General features: G+C 43.2%; 1 protein-coding gene across 1 annotated transcript in view; it reads left to right on the plus strand.

Moving 5' to 3' along the window:
• Positions 1–18,532, plus strand: part of TMEM260 (transmembrane protein 260) — a 32,702-nt gene that overhangs the window by 1,942 nt on the left and 12,228 nt on the right. Inside the window, exons 2-5 of the mRNA XM_066322195.1 lie at positions 2,936–2,967; positions 3,808–3,956; positions 16,147–16,324; positions 18,262–18,375. Of these exons, the coding sequence (XP_066178292.1) occupies positions 2,936–2,967; positions 3,808–3,956; positions 16,147–16,324; positions 18,262–18,375 (473 nt within the window). The remainder of the gene's footprint in view (positions 1–2,935; positions 2,968–3,807; positions 3,957–16,146; positions 16,325–18,261; positions 18,376–18,532) is intronic.

An 18,532-nucleotide genomic window follows, 5' to 3' on the forward strand; every position in this document is an offset into this window, starting at 1 on the left:
CCAAACAGCACAAGGGTTCCCCCCACTTTCCATAGGTTATTGTGGAGTTAGAGGAAATCTCTCAGGATAGTCTCCCTTATTCAGCCCTGTCACCTCACTCCTTGTCCCTCCTTATTTATTTATTTTTTGAATTTTCTTCTAAATTTCCTGCCTGGCTTCCCTGTATTCACTGGGACTGAGCGGACACAGTCTCATCCCTGCTGTCCCCGTGTGCCTGTCTCAGCCAACACTGTGTGTCCCATCACAGTGTCAGGACTTTTTTGGGCATTATTCCCTTGGTTTCTCATGGCTTGAGTGTGGAATGCCTCAGCTGGAGTCCCTGGAATGTCTGTGCGTGGCCCTGCTCCAGGTGTTTAGTTTGGCTGTGCCTGGAGCTCAGATTTGTGCCACCAAAAGCACTGAGGCTACTTGTGTGAGTAAAGAGCTGCTTAAGGATTTGCTGTATCTGCTTCCAGGCAGGAAGCCTGGTATTTTATTTTATATTTAAGCTATCTGTATTTTTAATTGTTCCCAAAGTTTGCAGTAATCCAAAAATGTAAAAGGCAGTCGGTATTTCCACTGGCAACTTGCTCATGTTACTTAGTGTTAGAATAAAGAAATGAATGAAAGAATAATAGGGGGAGAAGGAGTTAGAATTCAGAAACATCCACAGATGTTAAAACAGCTTAAAAAGGATCAAATAAAGTTAAAAAAAAAAAAAAAAAAAAGAAGCCAACCAAATGTTCCCTGTGATATTTCAAACATCAGCTCTCAAACTTGCTGGGAATAAATCAGGGTTCAGGCAGCATTGGGCCTGTTGCCTGAACACCTCTATGGGGGAGTCAGGCTGGGCAGTCAGAAACTTGTTTATGTCAGGAATCACAGAGTATTCTGAATTAGAAGGGACCCACAAGGATCATTGAGTCCAACCCCTGGCCCTGTGGAGTTGAGGGAATAAACTCTTCCGTTTGAGCCAGTGCCTGATGATGCCTCAAGTCATTCTGTCTCACAAGAAAGACATTGAAACCCAGTTTGTGGGTGCTGCAGTTCTTCCACTGTGTGTTTTGTTATTTAATATTAGTCCTTCTCACTCCTCCAGCCCATGAAGGCTTTAAGGGCTGCTCAGGTGTGTGGGTGGAAGACAGAGAATTAGCCTTATCCAGAGTGGTGGGTGTTATTAACTTATTTTGATTTTCCCACTGGAATTCAAGAGACCTGCAGCCTGTGAGCTTAGTTTTTGCAGGTCTCCTTGCCTTTTCCCCCCCCCTTACTTCTTACAAGGAAAAGTTCTGCTGTTGTCTTTCAAAGCTTGGTGGTGGCTTCCACCAGTGCTTTATTTTTTTTTTTTTTTTGCAGCTTTCTGGTTGATTTGTAGCTGTATTTCTTAGGGTTTTTTCTTGCCCTTGATATAAATGTCACAGCAGTGTGAATGAACTTAAACTTTTGCACATATTGCTGCATGCCAGAAGGACTTTAGTGGAGGTGAATCCATGCCTGGCTTGGGAGCAGCATCCCTGGGATGTGGTGGGTGATGGGCATCACCAGCTGCTGCACACTGGGGAACCCCCACAGTGCCAAATTTAGGGTTTCCTTTATTATCATCATCCTTTGCTGCATGCAGGAGAATTGGTCCCTTCACGGCCTCGCTATTCCCTGGAAATGTTGGAGCTGCTGAACCCTGAAGGGCTCATAACTGGGGTGGATGGTTTTCCCATTGCATCCACTTCTGGGGGGCTGTTTTGCAGTAGGGTGAAGTTTTCCTGAAATAAGAATAGCCAGTGTTTGCTATAAGTGCAGGAACTCCATGTGTCAGAGATTTTGGTGCAGGTTTGGCCCCAGTCATTGCCAGGTCACAGCTCTAATTCTGCAGAAGCTGCCCCCGGCAGAAGTGGTTGAGTTGCATTTTTGTTTTAAAATGCAGCATTTACCGTGGTCCAGAATTTAAAGGTGCCGTTTGTACAACCACCCCCTCCCCTCCCTTTTTTGCGTGGTGTGATGAGGATGTGATTGTGCAGAAACTGAAAATATTGTTAATTTAGTATTTAAAGCCACCAGTGCCCTTCATTTGGGTCTTTCCATTCTAACAATGCTGCCATGATCTTGGCTCTTGCAAAATTAGCAGGTCCAGTGAAATTGGATTATGAAATTTGAGGGAAAGAAGGAAAACCTGCCGTAATTTTAAATTTTGTTTGTCCCAGAATGTGTTGCGCCTATTGAATGTATTCAGTGTATGTTGTTCAAGAGTGTTTGCTGCAAAATACTCCAGTGTCAAGTGCATTAAAGATGCCAACTATTCTGCTAACGTGGGTCTTTTTGTGGCAATTATTTGTCCTGGCATAAAATACAAACAAAATGCAAAATCTAAATATTGTTTCTAATGGGAGCTGAGTGCCGCATCCACTGACAGCTAAAAAAGTCTTGTGAAGCAGAATTGCTTTAGCATTAAGGGAGAGCAGCATTCCCAAATGAAAGGGTGCAGATTTGCACGATCAGTGATTATATTTTTCCTCTTTAAAAACTGTAAAGCTCTGGTTTTGTGTTGCTTTCTATTTTTTTTTTTAATGAGGAACAACTGGGTTGTTGAACAGACAATGCAGCTTAAGTGTTGCTAGCTGTAGTGGTTGAAAGTTATTGAGTCAGGTGGTTTAAAATTAAAAATACACACACACAACGTCTGCATTTTGAATATCTCAGGCCATTCTTTGCCCGAGCCTACCTATATTTTCACTTATCTGTTCATAAAAGTCTCGCGAAAACATACAAAAGATATTTTGTGCAGTGACATCAGAGGGAGAAAATATTCTTAGAAAATTTCATGCTGTTAAATCTCCACAGATTTACAGTTTTATCCAGTCAAATTAATGCAAAACCCCAATGCAAGCATTTGGATTTTGAAAACTTTGGAGGAGTGTCATTTCCTAATAGTAATTATTGGTTTTACATTATTTTTTCACAGGGGAGCTGATCACAGCCGCATATGAGCTTGGAGTAAGTATTAGTTTTATTGTTTAATCAATGCTCTCATTAACAGTTTTAGGAATTAAGGAAGTTTAATTAAGCATGGAGTAAAGTAGATTAATTTATTTTCAAACCACAGTTTTTACTAACTTATAAGTACAGCACGCGACAATTTACTTCAAGTTTTAAATCCAATTAAACTAAATTATAAAGCAAAGGCTTTACTGTATATACAGTAGCTGGCTTATTATCAACCCAAATTTTGTATAAGCTGGGGAGAATAAAATAAATCGGGTTAACAATTTTAATAAGTTTTATTATTTAATAAACTTTATTATGGTGCATGATCCCTTTAGGCAAGACCTTAGGACTGTCAGCGCGGTGGTAATCCGATAGCAGTGTGGTCTTTCAACTTGCTAACCAATAAAATAGTTGAGAAGCTGCATTTAAAAAAAAAAAAAAAAAAAAAAAAAGAAAGAGAAAAAAAAAACCGAACCAAAAAACAACAGTCTTTTGAATGACCCTAATATACTGTGAACCCAAACAAGGAGCCCTTTAAGGCACGCTAATGAAACGTGGCACCTCCTTTTCCTCACCGCCTCATTATTATGGGCGAGGCGTGGAGCCAGATCCACTGAGGGAAAAATCTTTGTGGGGCTGGGATGGGCACTGAGGGTTGGGATAGGCACCGGAACTTAGGACGGGCACCGGGGCTTAGGATGGGCACTGGGAAGGATATGAGGGTTGGGGTGGGTACTGAGGGTTGGGATGGGCGCTAAGGGTGATTCAGGGAGTGGATCCTCTCGGGGCTGCCCTGCTCCCATTCCCAGCCTCTTCCCCCTTTCCAACCCTGTCTTGCTCTGTCCCTAGGTTGCCCACCCTCCTGGCTACCCCCTGTTCACGCTGCTGGCCAAAGTGGCCACAGGGCTGCCCGGCGGCTCCCCCGCCTTCCGAGTCAATCTCCTCTGCGGCTTGGTGGGAGCAGCTGCTGCCTCTTTGCTTTTTTGCACGGTTTTCAGGTAAAGTCCTCAGGGGTGCTTTTTCCTTGGCTTCCTAGTACTTCCCTCGCCACTCGGGATGTTCCCGAAGGCTCCCTCTGCTCCCTGCTGCCTTCGGACCAGCGTTCCCCCCCTTCCCTAATTAGTTCCTCTGATTAACCTAACAGCAATTTAATCTGAATTTGACCTTCTTTCCCGCACAAAAGCCTCCCTTTTATTCCCCCCCCCCACCCCCACCTTTTCTTTTCTGTTAAATAATAATAATAGCAATAATAAAAAGTGCGCCCTTTCCCTTGCCCAGCCGTGACAGGTTGTTCAGGCTCATTATCACAAATCACCGCTCGGTTTAACTAACCAGAACTAATGAAGTTTGTCGTTCTCGAAAGATGCAGATGGTCTGTTTAAATTAACAGGATGAGCTTCACCTATCGGGAAACCGTGAACTTGGTTTAATTGCAGCTCCCGGCAGAGGTGGATGGGCAGTTGCCTGCCCGTGGTACCCAAGGAGCAGGGAGAGCATCCCTGCTTTTCCCGGAGCAGCTCCAGGCTGAGGGGGGAATGTCCGAATCCTCCTCTCCAGACCTCTAACCTTGGGAGGATGGGGAACAATCGGGATGCTCACGTGGTCGTGGGGTTTTTGTTAACCCTGCTTGTCTTTGATGTGCAAGTTCTGGCTGCTCTTAACCTCAGCCTGACCCATATTTGAGAGGATTATGGCAACCCGTATAAACAATTTCTGATGTTCTTTTGCGGGGAAAATAGGGCACGTTTTGAGGCTGTGAATGGTATTGGGGCGCTTCGGGATGAGACGGGGCGCTTCCCGACCAGGATTATTTTGACAAAAGCCCTTTTCTCCCATCCCTTTCCGGAGCCACCCCTCAGGGAAACCTTCCCAGGGAGTGAAAGCAACCCAGAAATAAAAGCAGGAATAAATAGAGGGGTGTGGGGGGGGGGCAGATTCTGCACAGCCTGAGAGCCCTGAGCTTGCTTAAACTTTGTTCCACAGGGTGCGTCTTCCTCTGCTAAAGAGGAGTTGCTTTTTTGCCCGTCACCTTGTGTGTAGCATCAGCTCCAAAGCACACTCACTGGAAGAATTGCTTGAGTAGTTCCTAAATATTTCTGTACGCGTTGAAAGCGATTGCTTTCACTGGTGGGTAATACATGTAATTAAGTGAGTGTTATTTAATTTAATATCCTGCATTTCACAGCCTGTTTGGGAAGCTGGAAGTGGCTCTGCCTTCCCGAGCACAGCGCCCGGCGCAGCATCAGAGCACAACTCCATTCTGTTAAAAACTCCTCCATGGAGTTGCTAAAGGTTTTCTATATTTGGTTCTGGTTTCTTTTTTAATGATGGTTATTCCCATCATTGCAGTTATTTGGAAGATCTTCCCCAGTTTGTAGTTTGGACTGCAGTGTGACAGTTCGTTGGGTGCCCGCTTTGTGCTTTGTAAATTATGCCATCATTCCTTTAGAGAAATAAGGATAGAGGAGAGAAATGACAGGCTAAGTTTGAGAATTATTTTGGGAATTACTAGCACTTCTGAAGGTTTAGGTGTTTTGTTGTTTAATTGGATTTGGAAGATGACGCTTCTGTCAAATTTAGAATTTGCATGGAGGAACAGAAAACGTGGAAGCGAGAGTTGATAAAAACTATTAAGACTTACAGAAATTATTTCATAGATACTGGCAGGAACAATTACTCAGCCTAGCAGCGATTGTTTGTTTTTTTTTTTAATAATTGTAATGTCAGTCTTATTGCCAAATTACAATGTTACATTTTTTGCTTTTCCTTAAAACTGATTTATTTTTTGGGACATTCATTTGGCTAAAAACAAAAAGAAAAATTATTGCTTTTTTAATTTACTTTTAAAATAGAAAGTGTTCACTGGCACTGTCTGCTTGAAGCTGTAGCTGTCTAAGGGTAATGTGGTGTATTTTAAACCAGGCTTGTCCTTCTTCACAAAGGGACTAAACGGGTCTATCAAATCCCCCCTCATTTTTGTACTGAAATAAAATTATCTGATGGGGTGACCCCTACGAGGTGCCAATGGCAAAATCAGCACCTGCTCCTTGTGCCGTGTGAAACGTGGATGTTAATATGAAAATATGTAGATGTTAGGAGTACAAATAATTGATGAAGTACACATCCTTCGGGAGCAACACGGTTCAAGTGGCAAATCTGCCTGCTCAAACAATAGCCACCCTCCAGCGGGGAGGAAGCCATCTCTATGGAAATCGGGCTGACGCTGCCCTATTGATCGAGTGAAGAAGACATTATACAATGTCAGTTGGGTTGTTACAATTTCATTTGTCGTCTGACCTGAACTTAACCTCTAAAACCTTTCTTTTCTCCCCGCCAGGCGGGCAGGGTTGCTGTTTACCCTCGCACACGGTTTTCGCCTCTCGTGCCTCCCTCCCTCCCAGCATCCCCATACAGCAAATCTCTCGCTTTTATTTTAATTTTTTTTTTTTTTAATTAACTTCCCCATTGATTCTTTTTTGTTTGAGTCATTTCCCGGAGTTTATTCCTAGGCAGGTTGGGACGGTTTTGTTGCTTAAGGAGAAGAGTCGCGGTTCCCTCTGTGGTGTTTGGGATGTTGCGGCACGTGCGGGATTAGGGTGGAATTTATTCCTTGAGCAGATTTCCCCTTTGCCAGGTGATGGCTGGTGGGATGCTCTGTGCAGGCAGTGCTGGGGTCGAGGGGAAGCAGCCGCCGCATCACGTCTGTTTGTTCATTTTATTGTGCTAGAATATATGATATTACTCGTTTAATTACATTATTTTTTTTTGGAAGCCTGGATTGTTCTTCTCGAAGCGAAATTGTGTCGCAGCACATTGATGCAGAAAGGCTTTTTGTCAGTAATCCAGACTATCGCTGAACGAGCCGTTTGCTCCTTTGAGTTACTTCTCAAGTGTGGATTTTTCCCCCCCCTGCACAGACTTAATAAATTGCTTGTAATTATCGTAAAATGCCATTTACAAAGAGTTTTCTCGGACTGCTTGTAACTGAGGCAGATAATTCATCTTTGCTTTGAAGGAGGGGGGAGCTGCTTTATGTTTTTAGGACTCAGCGAGTGTGGCTGTAGGATTGTTTCTTTAAACAACTATTTATTTGTTTTACTGTGGGAGGCAAAGCATAGCAAGTTTACAAAGTAAACCAATTATCTTCTTATAATATGATTGCCAAAGTGTCATTTTCTGCACAGGGGATGCATTCTTTGCATTCTCTGCTGCAAAGAGAAATAGGAAGGTTTCCTCTGCTCTAAATGCATTTTTTTTTCAGTGTATACCTTTCTTAGTTTGGCTGTTTTGGGGTTTCTAAATACACAAAGCTTTTTATTGCATAGTTGTTTTATTGCAGAGGCAGTAGCGGAGTAGATGGTGTCATTGCCTGAGTATTTGTAGGAAGTTTTTGGCAGCTTTTTTTCTGGCTGAGTAGGACACAGGATTTTGAAAAGGGGGAAGGTGTTGTGTTAAATTAAGCAGTTCACATCTCTTTGGTTTGTTGTTCTGGGTATCATATTAACTTTTGGATTAATACTTTATACATGTATATTTTTAAATATCTATTTTATATATATATATATATATATATATATATATATATTTGTATTCCCTGCCCACTAAACCTTTCAGGCAATAAATTGTGAATGTGTATAAAATCCAGAGCCAACTCTTCTCCCACAACCAACAAAAATGAGAATTAGGCATGTTGGATAATGAAATCATCAAAATGATTCCATCATTTTGAAATCATTGTGATGTTTTGGAAGTGGCACTTGACCCTCTTTACGGCACTGAGCTTTCTGGCTCCTGGAACTCTTGTGGGAAGGTCCCTGAGGAGGACCAGGAGGATCAGTGACCTTCATGGCCATCCCAGAGGGACCTCGTGGTTGATGGTTCCTTGAAATTGCCCAGTGCTGGGAAAAGTTGTCTGCTGCCCATGATGGGTGAGGAAGGGCTCCATGTCCCTGGGGTACACGAGTTTGCCAGAGCAAGATTCATCCCTGAATGGTCTGACCCCTTTTTTTGTGGATGTGATTTGGGGAAGATGGAGGGATGAGAGAGGAGTGCTTGCTCAACCAGAGTGGGAAATTAAGAAATTGTGCTTTGGGGAAGGAGGAATCTCCTTACAGGGTTTGTTTGGATTTTTTCAGATTACAGATTATCGTAGATTATCTCTCTTGTAGCACAGCAGGAATGTCTCGGGCGCTTGGAAAGCAGCTGTGCTTAGTGAGAAGTAGTTACAAAGTTTTAGGAGGGAAAGAAGAAAGGAATGTACTCAGGTGCTAATTTACCTTTAGGAAATCTGCCATGAACTCTGGCTAATTGATGACATATCTTTTTTTGTTTCTTTTCCCACTTGTCCCCAGAATAAACCGGCGCTGAGTTCAGTCTGTTTGAAGACGCTGCCAAATCTGTTCATTTGCATTTGGCTCTAAAGTACGAGGCTGCAGTAACTCTGCTTCATTTTGAAAAGGGTTTGAGGGGGGGAGAAGAAAAAGCAGGGCAAAAAAACTCTTTTTTTTCCCCTTTTTTTTTTTTTTTTAAAGACTGAAGAGTCTTTTCTGACAGCTAGTCAGAGTTAGAATTAGTTCAAGGAAATGTTAATAATGCACTGCCTGGCTTAATCCCTTTGATATCACCAGGTATCCTCCTGTTCATGGGTTAATTGCTTTAAAAGCGGAGGCAATATTCTGAGCGGTGGGCCGCTTCACCTTTTCACAGCTGTTACCATTGAGTGACAACTAAATCCCATGTGTAAGATGAGGAAGAGCTCAATCTCCAATTGGGAGAAAATTTATGTAAACCGCAATCCCTTCAGAATGTGCGGAAGTCACAGACTTTCTTGATTTACTCTGCTTTTCCCAGAAAGCTCCATTGTTCCCTTCCCTAAGTCCCATCAACCCTTTGTAGCAGAATATCACAGCGGCGGCAGATAGCTTGAAATATATAAATGCTATCATAGCTCTGATTAATAGCGGCGCTTATGAGTCAAGTCTGATAACGGAGCAGCTCTCCACTCAATTTCAGATACCGCTAATGGAATCTGTCTCCTGCAATTGTAATGTGAGAAGGGCTAATTTGCCATGGAGCTTGGAGCTGTCACCAGCCGGGGATTGGGGGGTCAGATGGGAGCTGCCAGGTTTTTGCCCTGCAGCTTGTATCTCTCGCTTTGAATAGCGCAGCCCCCTGCCTGCCAGGGAGCTGATAGGCCGCCGGGGGGTTTATGCCACTCGTACAATAGCGAAGGGCTGCATGGGCTGACTTGGTAATTGTGAAGCCAGCTCATTTTTATTTTATTTTATATTTTATTCTATTTTTTCCCCCCCTCTCAACTCCTTCCTTTCCCCCCCCCCACCCGCCCTTCTCCTTTTTTTTTTCTTTCTTTTTTTTTTTTTCTGCGGCTGCATAATTTCTAATAAGGGGTTTTAACAAATGTCAGATTAGGAAAAGTTTCTGCAATTACAAAAAAAAAAAAAAAAACAACTTATAAAACATTTAAATAGCTCAAGTCGACTCCTACTGTGGGTTGGGGTTTTTTGGCTGCTGGAAGCAGGCGCTGGTTATTACAGGAGCCTGGGATAAAGGTGTATCTATTTTCCAAGGATTGTGAATCAAATAATGGGTTGAACTAATACACCCTTTGCACTTGCAAAGACACCAGGAGAGAAGTTCCCATTTGTAATGGCTGGAAGCACAGTTTGTACAACTCCAGTGTGAATATGGGGTGATATTTCTTAAAGCAGCGCAGCTCTGTGTGCATTTTATAGATCTGTCATGAGCTGTTCCACTCGTTGAGCTGCTCTTCAAATAGCTTGGCATGGAGATGTTGAATTTAAATTCCAAACTTTCTTGGCAAGGGGCTGCTGCAGGCAGGCTTTGCTCGAATGGTGATGGACATCCTGGAGCATGCAAGGTGTGAGGTTGGGATGTCTCATTCCTTGCTCCCCTGATGAGTTGTCAAGGCGAGGTCTTCCCATCCCTAGTGGACCCACAGATGTCTTGCTGCCATCCCAGAGCAGTTTGATCCTCCCAGCAAGAAGATCCAAGGTGACTTGACCCCAGGACACAAGGGATGGGGTGCAAAATGCCTCTTGCACGTGCTGGTGACCTTCACAGGTTCACATTTCCAAAGGGATGGGCAGAGACAATACCCTTAAGAGGTCATGCGCTAACTGGACATCTCCAGTCCAGGAGGATGTGTGTGAGAGGATGCAAGGACCAGCTCCCCTTTGCCAAAATCCTCACTGGGCACAGCAGTCCTTAACCACCCTGGACCATCCCCTCTCCAAACTGGGGCATTTCAATGAAATAACTACAAGAAAGAAAAGTCAAGAAATGGTGGCAGTCCCTGGCTGGGTGTGAAGGAAGTGGTATTTTGTGCATGTGGTGGGAGGTGAGGGTGCTGTCTGCTCTCCCCCATCCCAGAAATCACAATCTGTGGGAATGCTGGAGCTGTGGGTTGCTGAAGTTCTGTTTTACATGAAAGACAGAAACTGGTTGTGACTAGATTGGTTTGGTTTTGTTTTATTTTATGGTGGCCCTGCCTCTCTTCCCTTCACTCCTTGTGACCGTGGGACTCAACCAGGAGAGATGAGCCAAGCCCTGCTCTCCTTCCTCCTCCTCCTGCCACAGGCAGGGCTTAAGTGGCTATTGAGCTCCAGGTCCTTGAGGAAGAATGAAATCTGGTTTGCTATTCCCTGTAGTACCTGAGCTGGCTCTTCAGCGCTGAGAGCAAGAGAAACTGCCTTTTGTCATGGAGTGTTTGTGGCTAAGAGGCAGGCAAACCCAGAGGGATTGGGGTTTTTGGGGATAATTATTGTTACTTAAGCCCTAAACTCGTGTTTGGATTTTAATTTTTAAACAATTCTTCTCTTTCAGCGCTGATGCTCGTGCGTGCTTAAAATTTATCAGTGGGAAGCTTGGTTGTTGAGTCTTCTATGTCCCTTTCTGTTTAGATAGTTGTTTTTTTAAATTGATTGATTAACAAGCCAAACCTCTTAAATTCAAAATGCTAACTCTTTAGTGCACTGCCTTAAAATAAAAATACATTAAAGGGATGTATCTTTGCTGCTGCAAAGCCACAGAATTGCAGAGACAGAAGTTGCTGGTGATGTACCTGGAGTCTGGAAGTGAATAGGGAACTACTGATATCAGGGTCATCATCTGCAGGCACAGGGAGAGACAGAATTTTTTTTAAAAAAATCCATTATTTAGTTAATTAGTGGAGATTTTAAAAATCAGGAGAGTTTTTTCTTATTCCACTGCCTTAAAAAATTAAATAAATAAAAGATGCAAGGCTAAGATCTGCTGCCTGTAAAGTTTTGGAGCGAAGAGGAGGCAGAAATAATCAGCTTATTTCACTAGGTACAGATAGGTGTTGCCAGTGTTAAATACATCAGCTTCAAAAATAAACCATTCCAATTATCTTACTTTTCTTAATGAATCCGGTGCACTGAAGATTGCATTTAACAAAAACATTTTAATTAAATTCCAGTTCCCATCCATGTATAGCTTTATGCTGATCATTTACTATGTTTTGGGGAATTATTAAATATAAAATATCTGCCATTGTTTTCAAAATAAAAACGCTGGTGGAGTTTTTTTGTTAAATACATATGACTTGTAACCTTGGCTAAAATAAAATTTTACCAAACTTAAAGGCAAAATTTTAAATTGCAAACTTGAATGTTTTAGTGATTGCCAACAAATGAGAAGCTAAAAACCATAATTGCAAAAAACCCCAGGTTAAAATATTTAATTTCAGTTTTCCCAAATGTTCCTGCAAACTGTCAAACTTGCAGGTAAAGTAGTCTTGATGAAGGCAAATTCCTACTGGTTACATCCTTGGAGCTGAGGCCCAGCTGCACATTCTTTCACTTCCACGCTTGAAAAGGAAAACAAAATCATGATTTTTTGGGGTTTTTTTTAGTCTTTTCCTTTTATGTTTAGAGATGCCATGGGAAAAATATTTATCACAAAGGACTGTATGACCTCTCCTTTGCTGACTCTTTCTGTCCCTTCTGAGTGCATTTTCAGATGATGGTCATGAAGACCTTGCCATTTTTTGCCATGGTTTCAATTCTTTTTTTCTTCCATGAGCTGACTCCTGTGTGCTGAGGCTGTTCTTTCTCATACTGGGCCCAAAGACTGGGGAAATAAGCTGGATTTTGGGGGAACAGCTATCTGTCCTGCCTACTCCCCAAAATATTTGGCTAAAGCTCTCCTAAAATGTTGCTTTTCCATGAGGCTAGTCGAGGATTCAGCTGTTGGGTCTCTCTGTTTTGTACCACCTCAACTCTATTTGGAAAATGTATTTAAAGACAGAAGCACAAATGGAAGTTGAGTGATGGTAAATCTCTGCTGCTCTGTGCTCTGTAGTCATGATGTGCTGTCAAAAGAAAAGACATGTCAAGCAACTGGAAGGTAGTTTGGAAAAAAACCCAAAAGTTTCCTTCTCCCAGCTGTGGCACACCTGGGAAGCCTCCAGCCAGTGCAGATGGCAGAGTTGTGGGGCTCCAGGCAGGGTGGCTGAGCCCAAATGTGGTTCTTTCCGGTCCAGCAAGGCTTCACTGGAGGAAATATTTGCACTGTCAGTGCCAGCCTTGCTGTTTGATTCTGGTGAGACAAGTGACTACGTGCCATGAAAATCTTCTTAACTTCCACACCACAAGTGGCCTCTTCGTCTTGTTCCTTCTGTCTCCACATTGGTCACTGGGTTGCTGAGCTCTTGCTGGAGCTATGGAAGGTCTCTTTTAGGTCTTGCATTAACCTTCTTCCACAAAATACTCTGTCTTAGCCACAATAGTTCTCTCTGTGCCTGTAGTTAAGGCAGACATTACCTTCTGGCTCCCCAATGCCCTGCTTCCTTTTGTAATGTGTCACCAACGTCTTCAGTTGTAGATTGTACTGCCCTCCTTTGCAAAATTTTTCGTGCTTTTTAGAGAATCACAGAATCTCAGATTAGTTTGGGTTGAAAAGGATCTTAAAGCTCATCTCATTCCAACCCTGTGCCATGGGAAGGGACATCTTCCACTATCCCAAGTTGCTCAAAGCCCCATCCAACCTGGCCTGGAACACTTCTAAATTTCTTTTGGGGAAAAAATTACTGGCTTTTAGCTTCTTACCTCAGTTTCAAAGCTCTGCTCCATCCCTTTGCTTTTTCAATTTCTCCCTTTTTTGCCTTTTTTGGAAAGTTCTTTCATCTGACTTTGCCTTGCATCACTGAACACCCATCAGTGTCTTTTCCACCTTGAGGTTGGTGTTTGGTCCAAAGTGGTGCAGGTGGCTGAGCTGTCCATGCCTGAGGTTTTTTGTTGCCTCCTTGGACAGTGTGAGGTCATCTTGGCTTTGAGGAAGGAGAGATGTGGCAGACTGTCACTCTGCTGGAGAATTCCAAGAGGCTGCAGAGACAGAGGAGCATGAATACCCTCATGTTGATCAAAATGAGGTGTATAACCACATTACCCCAGCTGCAGGGCAGGATTGATTTAATTTGCCCCAACATCATGCTGACAATTGCATGAGATTAATTTCTACTTGTCCTGCTGGTGCTGCTTTTCGTTGTGGATTGTTGCATTTCTTCTGCCAAGTGCTCTTCATCCTCCTCTGGAGATAGCTGCTCTGATTGTTTCCACTTTGGAGAGTTTTCCTCTGAAGTAGCCAACTCACAAATCCATCACTGCTGGTAACAGAACCTGCAGAAAAACCCTTGGTCTCCAGCTTGCACTTCCCAAAACTGTTTTCTTGATGTTCTTCTAGAATGTAATATGTTCCTGTTTGGTTTTTTGACATCCTGTTGTACTTAGAGGAGCTTAGTGCTCCATGCATGAAATGGGCTGTCACAAAGGAGGTGAGCCAGGAGCTCAGCACCTTGGCTTTCCCATGAATTTCCTGGGAAAGTTGTTCAGGCTGGAGAAGATTCCAGTGAGACCTTAGACCCCTTCCAAAACCTAAAAGAGCTCAAAGAGAGATGAGGAGAGACTTAGACAACGACCTGGAGTGACAGGACAAGGGGGAATGGCTTCAAACTGACAGAGGGCTGGAGTAGGTGGGATATTAGAAAGAACTGTTCCCTCTGAGGGTGGTGAGGCCCTGGCACAGCCCAGAGAAGCTGTGGCTGCCCCTGGATCCCTGGAAGTGTCCAAGGTCAGGTTGGACAGGGCTTGGAGCACCCTGGGATAGTGGAAGTTGTCCCTGCCCATGGCTTAGGTTGAAACAGGATGATCTTGAAGTTCCCTTCCAGCCTAAGCCATTCTGTGATTGTTTTTCTGATTCTGTGGACAGACAGGTCTGTGGGCTGTGCTTAGTTTGGGCTCCTGACCCTGCCCTGCTTGGGGAGCACAGGTATTCTCTGTCCCACATAGCTAAGTCTTTAAGCTTTGGGTTGAGTGGCTTTTGCTTTAAGCCTTATTTCATAAAACTCAACTCGCAGGTTTGAGGCTTTTTATCAAGAGGATGGGATTTCTTTCATCTCATTTGAACTCTCATGATGTGTTTGAGTCTTTCCTGAGAAAGACAAGAAGAACTGGTGAATAATTGGGATGTTTGCCTAAAGTGCTGCTTTTCTGAAGAAGATTTTAGAAAAGTTGTTTCAACTTCTTTTTACCTTATTTTGCTGTAAGAATTTCGAAGGGGTTTATGAAGTTGTTTCTTTATAACTGAAAGTTTGAACTTTTTAAATGGTTTAGTCAAAAGAGGAGTGTTATGAGGTGGATTTGTGTATTGGTGGTCTGTTGGTTTTTATTTACACATGGTCCTGCTGCCCTTTCTTGGCATTTTTCTTTAGGGTTTTTTTTGTTTTTTTTTTTGTTTGTTTTTTTTTTTTTTCTTCCCAGTTCTGTTATTTTTTTAAAGTTCTTCCTACAGTCTTCATGTTGAACTTGCTGTGTTACCTTGAGCTTGGCCTGGAACACCTCAGAATTGTTTCCTTTTTTCCCAATGTTGACTTCATACTTCTCACCCTTTGGCTACGTCCTGCAGGTGCAGATCTCAAAATACTCCACAAAGGAGATAAAAATCATTAGTCCTGTTTTCCAGATACCTTCAGATACTCCGGCAAACCAAGGAGAGAAGCCCTTGTGGAGGGAGCTCTATCAGGAGCTTCCTCATCTCGTGTGGAAACCACACGTGTAGTTTGATGAAGAGGTTGGGTAGTTTATAATCTTTTTGGCTTAAACCTGCTAGAATTGTTAGGATTAAATGGAACTGTGCCTGTCTGGGGTGGAATTAGAAAAATACCCAATTTGTGGTGGAGACCAGCTGAGTCCTACAGTGGAATAGCAAATTTTTGGAGTGTGGCTTTGACCACAGCCACAGCTATTTGTGTTTTTGGATACTGAGCATGTTGTGGTGCCCTACACGACGTCTTTTCAGGGTGACTCCTAAAGGGGAGAGGTTCCAGCCAAGGCAGAGCCAGAGCTGCTCCCAGTGAGACTGACTGGGAAGAGCCACTCTGGTGGAATGGGTTCCCTGAATTCCACCTCGTGGGCTCCCTGTGCTGGCTCCAGCATCTAGCTGAGCTGGGCAGGCAGCTCCATTGGGAATGTGTGCCATAGTCCCATCTGAGAGTCACAGAGATGGCCAGCTTTGGGCTCACAGCCATCCCAGCAGTGGATGCTTCACCCTCTCCCTCTCTCTTGCTGGAGTTGGCACCCATTTCCCACACTCCTGACCCTAGTGGGCACCTCTCCCTGCTGGGACTGTGGGTGCTGCCACCTCCACCCACCCCCAGGACACCAAACGATGCCCAGGAGAGCTCTGCCAATGCTGTCCACCCTGAATAGCCCTAATCCACTCTTAATTCAGCTCCTGGATGAACTGAAGGCTGCACCCTTGCTGGCATCTCCTCCAGAGTATCCCATTAAAGCCATGACTCCTTGGCTCAGTGTACCACGACCCTCTGGGCCTTCACTCATCAGGATTTCTGAACCAAATTCAATCCTGGAAGTTTTCATGGCGAGAAGAAGCAGATTCTTCAGTGTTGGGTGGCTGTCAAACAGGCTCTGCTCTTCCCAGTGGCAATCCTTAGCAGAGAAATTATTAGGGAGATCTTAACCATATAATGTTTTGGCAGGGTGCTGGGTGGCACTCGTCGCTGCTGCTACAGTATGGTGTTTTTTTAAAAAAAAATTATAAAAAGAAGGACAATAAAGTAGGCTCTTTTTTTTGTTGGAAAAGAAGATTTCATGTTATCTGTGTTTGCAGGCTTTCTGGCTCATATGCTGGAGGAATCCTTGCTGCGGGGGTGTTTTCATTTTCTCGTCTAACATGGCAGTGGTCCATCACGGCGGAGGTTTTCAGCTTAAACAATCTGTTTGTGGGGCTGCTGATGGCTCTCACTGCTCATTTTGAGGAGGCACCCACTGCAAAAGAGAGATCAAAGGTAAAGCATCTCAAGCAAAGTGAATAGTTCTTTAAATCTTTCATAATTGGTTATCACCTGTTTGTTTAATTTCCTGTTTGTTTACTGCTGATTTAGTTTTGTTTAAAATAAAAAGGCCAAATTTTGGGTCTTGCTTCAGCACCTGTGCTGAGTGGGGTCCATCCCTGACCTGCCTGGATGTTCAAAAGTGACAAACATTGAAAAAACTCTGCCCACTTTGCTTAAGGATTGAGTTGGGACCTGCTGGATGGGTTTGGGGTTGGTTTATTTAATACCCACAGGGTGGAAACAGGAAAACCAAAATCATTTCAATCTAAACATTTTAGTTCGTTCTGCATCAAAGACACAAACTAGGCTATGGGTGTTCAAGGCTTTGTTTTAAGAACTGGTAATTTTCTTTGGGGTATATGGATATATTTTACAGAAAACTTCTTCTAATCAGAAACCAGGTTTCAACTCAAAAACAGGAACGAACAAATTTTCAATCAGTTTTTCTTTTTAAATTAAATGTGCCCCTAAAATAATGGCATTGTTAAACACAGAGACTTTAAATTTCATGCTGTATTTTCTACTTTATAGACAGACTAGGCAGCCAAATGATATTTTTGCTCAGCAGTCTTGTTCTTTCTACTTTTGTTTGCCCGAACATCTGATCTCTTTTTCCTTCGACAGACTTGCCTGCTGTGACTCCTGTAAATTGTGTGAATAAAGGGATTTTTGTCGGGCTAGGCTAGAATTTCAGGAGTCTTGCAGTGGTAGTTTACTCAGCTTCGTGAGTTCTCAAATAACATGTTTTATCAATGGCTACAGAGACCTTGTTTCACCATTGGATTTTTTTTTTTAATTATTATTATTATTATTTTCTAATGAGCAGTGTCCCAAGACCCCCACAACCTGAACTCCACAGACATGGAGCTGGGCATTTTCCAACCTTCTCCCATGTTTCACATGCCTGGTTTCCAATGGGATTTTCAAAATTAGATTTTCAGAAGCTGTTAAGGAGCTTGTTCCAATGGTTTTTTGAGTGTCTGGCATCCCACGCCTGGAAGAAGCCAGGCTGCCAACAGCAAGCTTGCAGTGCTTTTCATAAATCAGATGGTCATACAGACATCATATTGGAGTTCATCCATGTACTTAAAAAATTACTGAGGTGGTTCTGAGCCCTGCCAGGCAGCTCTGAAACCCATAAAGGTTTTTCTGAAATTACAGCAAGGTATTTCCATGACAAGGCAGTGTCCAGCATTGAATCCTGGGCAGTTAATTAAAAATTACAAGGTGATCCCATCATTACACCAAGGCAAATGTTTGCATCTCACACACCACCCTCACCAGTGGCAGAAACAAGCAGGGAAGGTTTAAGGTGGATGTCAGGAAAAGGTTCTTTCCCCAGAGGGTGACTGGGCACTGGAACAGCCTTGAGCTTTTTGAGTAATGAGGAGTGTCACCTTTAATTCCCTTGGCTTAGGAAGTTTGTGCAGCCCTGACTGCAGTCCTCTGTGCCTAAAAAAGAGGAAAAAACCGATCCCCATTACAAAAAATTAGATTCCTATAGACAATGGCTTTATTTTAGGACATCTGTGAAAAATCAGAGTGAGCTGCTGGGCAGCCTCCACTAGTCAACTAGATTCAGGAATTGGATGCATCTCATCATTATGATGTGATGATGTTACATGGGATCTCTATGCATGGAGGCATGGCTGTTCAGCTGGACAACCTTAAAGACTTCTTCTAAAACTTCTTAAAGAATGTTTTCTGTTAAACAGCTGAAATCTCCCTGTAACTAATAACCCCCCCTCCAAGTTCTGTGTTACAACTGACTAGAGCTCACTGGTGTGTTTGCCTTTCTCCTGTAAGGATGCTGTGCTGAATATTTTTCATCTCTGGATGTTTTTTGTCAACTTGTAGATAGTAATTGTGAATTTTTTTTCCCCTCTCAGATCTCTAAATTGGGTGCCTTTTGCTGTGGGCTCAGTCTGTGCAATCAGCACACAATAGTGCTTTATGTTGCTTGTATTGTGCCCTGGGTTCTCTCACGGCTTTTCAGAAAGAGGGTACGTATTTACTGACCCACACTTCTGTTTTTCTAATTAAGCCTTCTCCCCCAGAACTTGTGCCACTTCTAAGTTGATGTATGTGATTAATCATAACCCACTGAAGTTACAGTCTGACACCACAGCCACTGATCTCAAGGGGGTTTGATATAAAGAG

The sequence above is a fragment of the Sylvia atricapilla genome, chromosome 6, assembly GCF_009819655.1.
Source record: "Sylvia atricapilla isolate bSylAtr1 chromosome 6, bSylAtr1.pri, whole genome shotgun sequence".
Taxonomy (NCBI): domain Eukaryota; kingdom Metazoa; phylum Chordata; class Aves; order Passeriformes; family Sylviidae; genus Sylvia; species Sylvia atricapilla.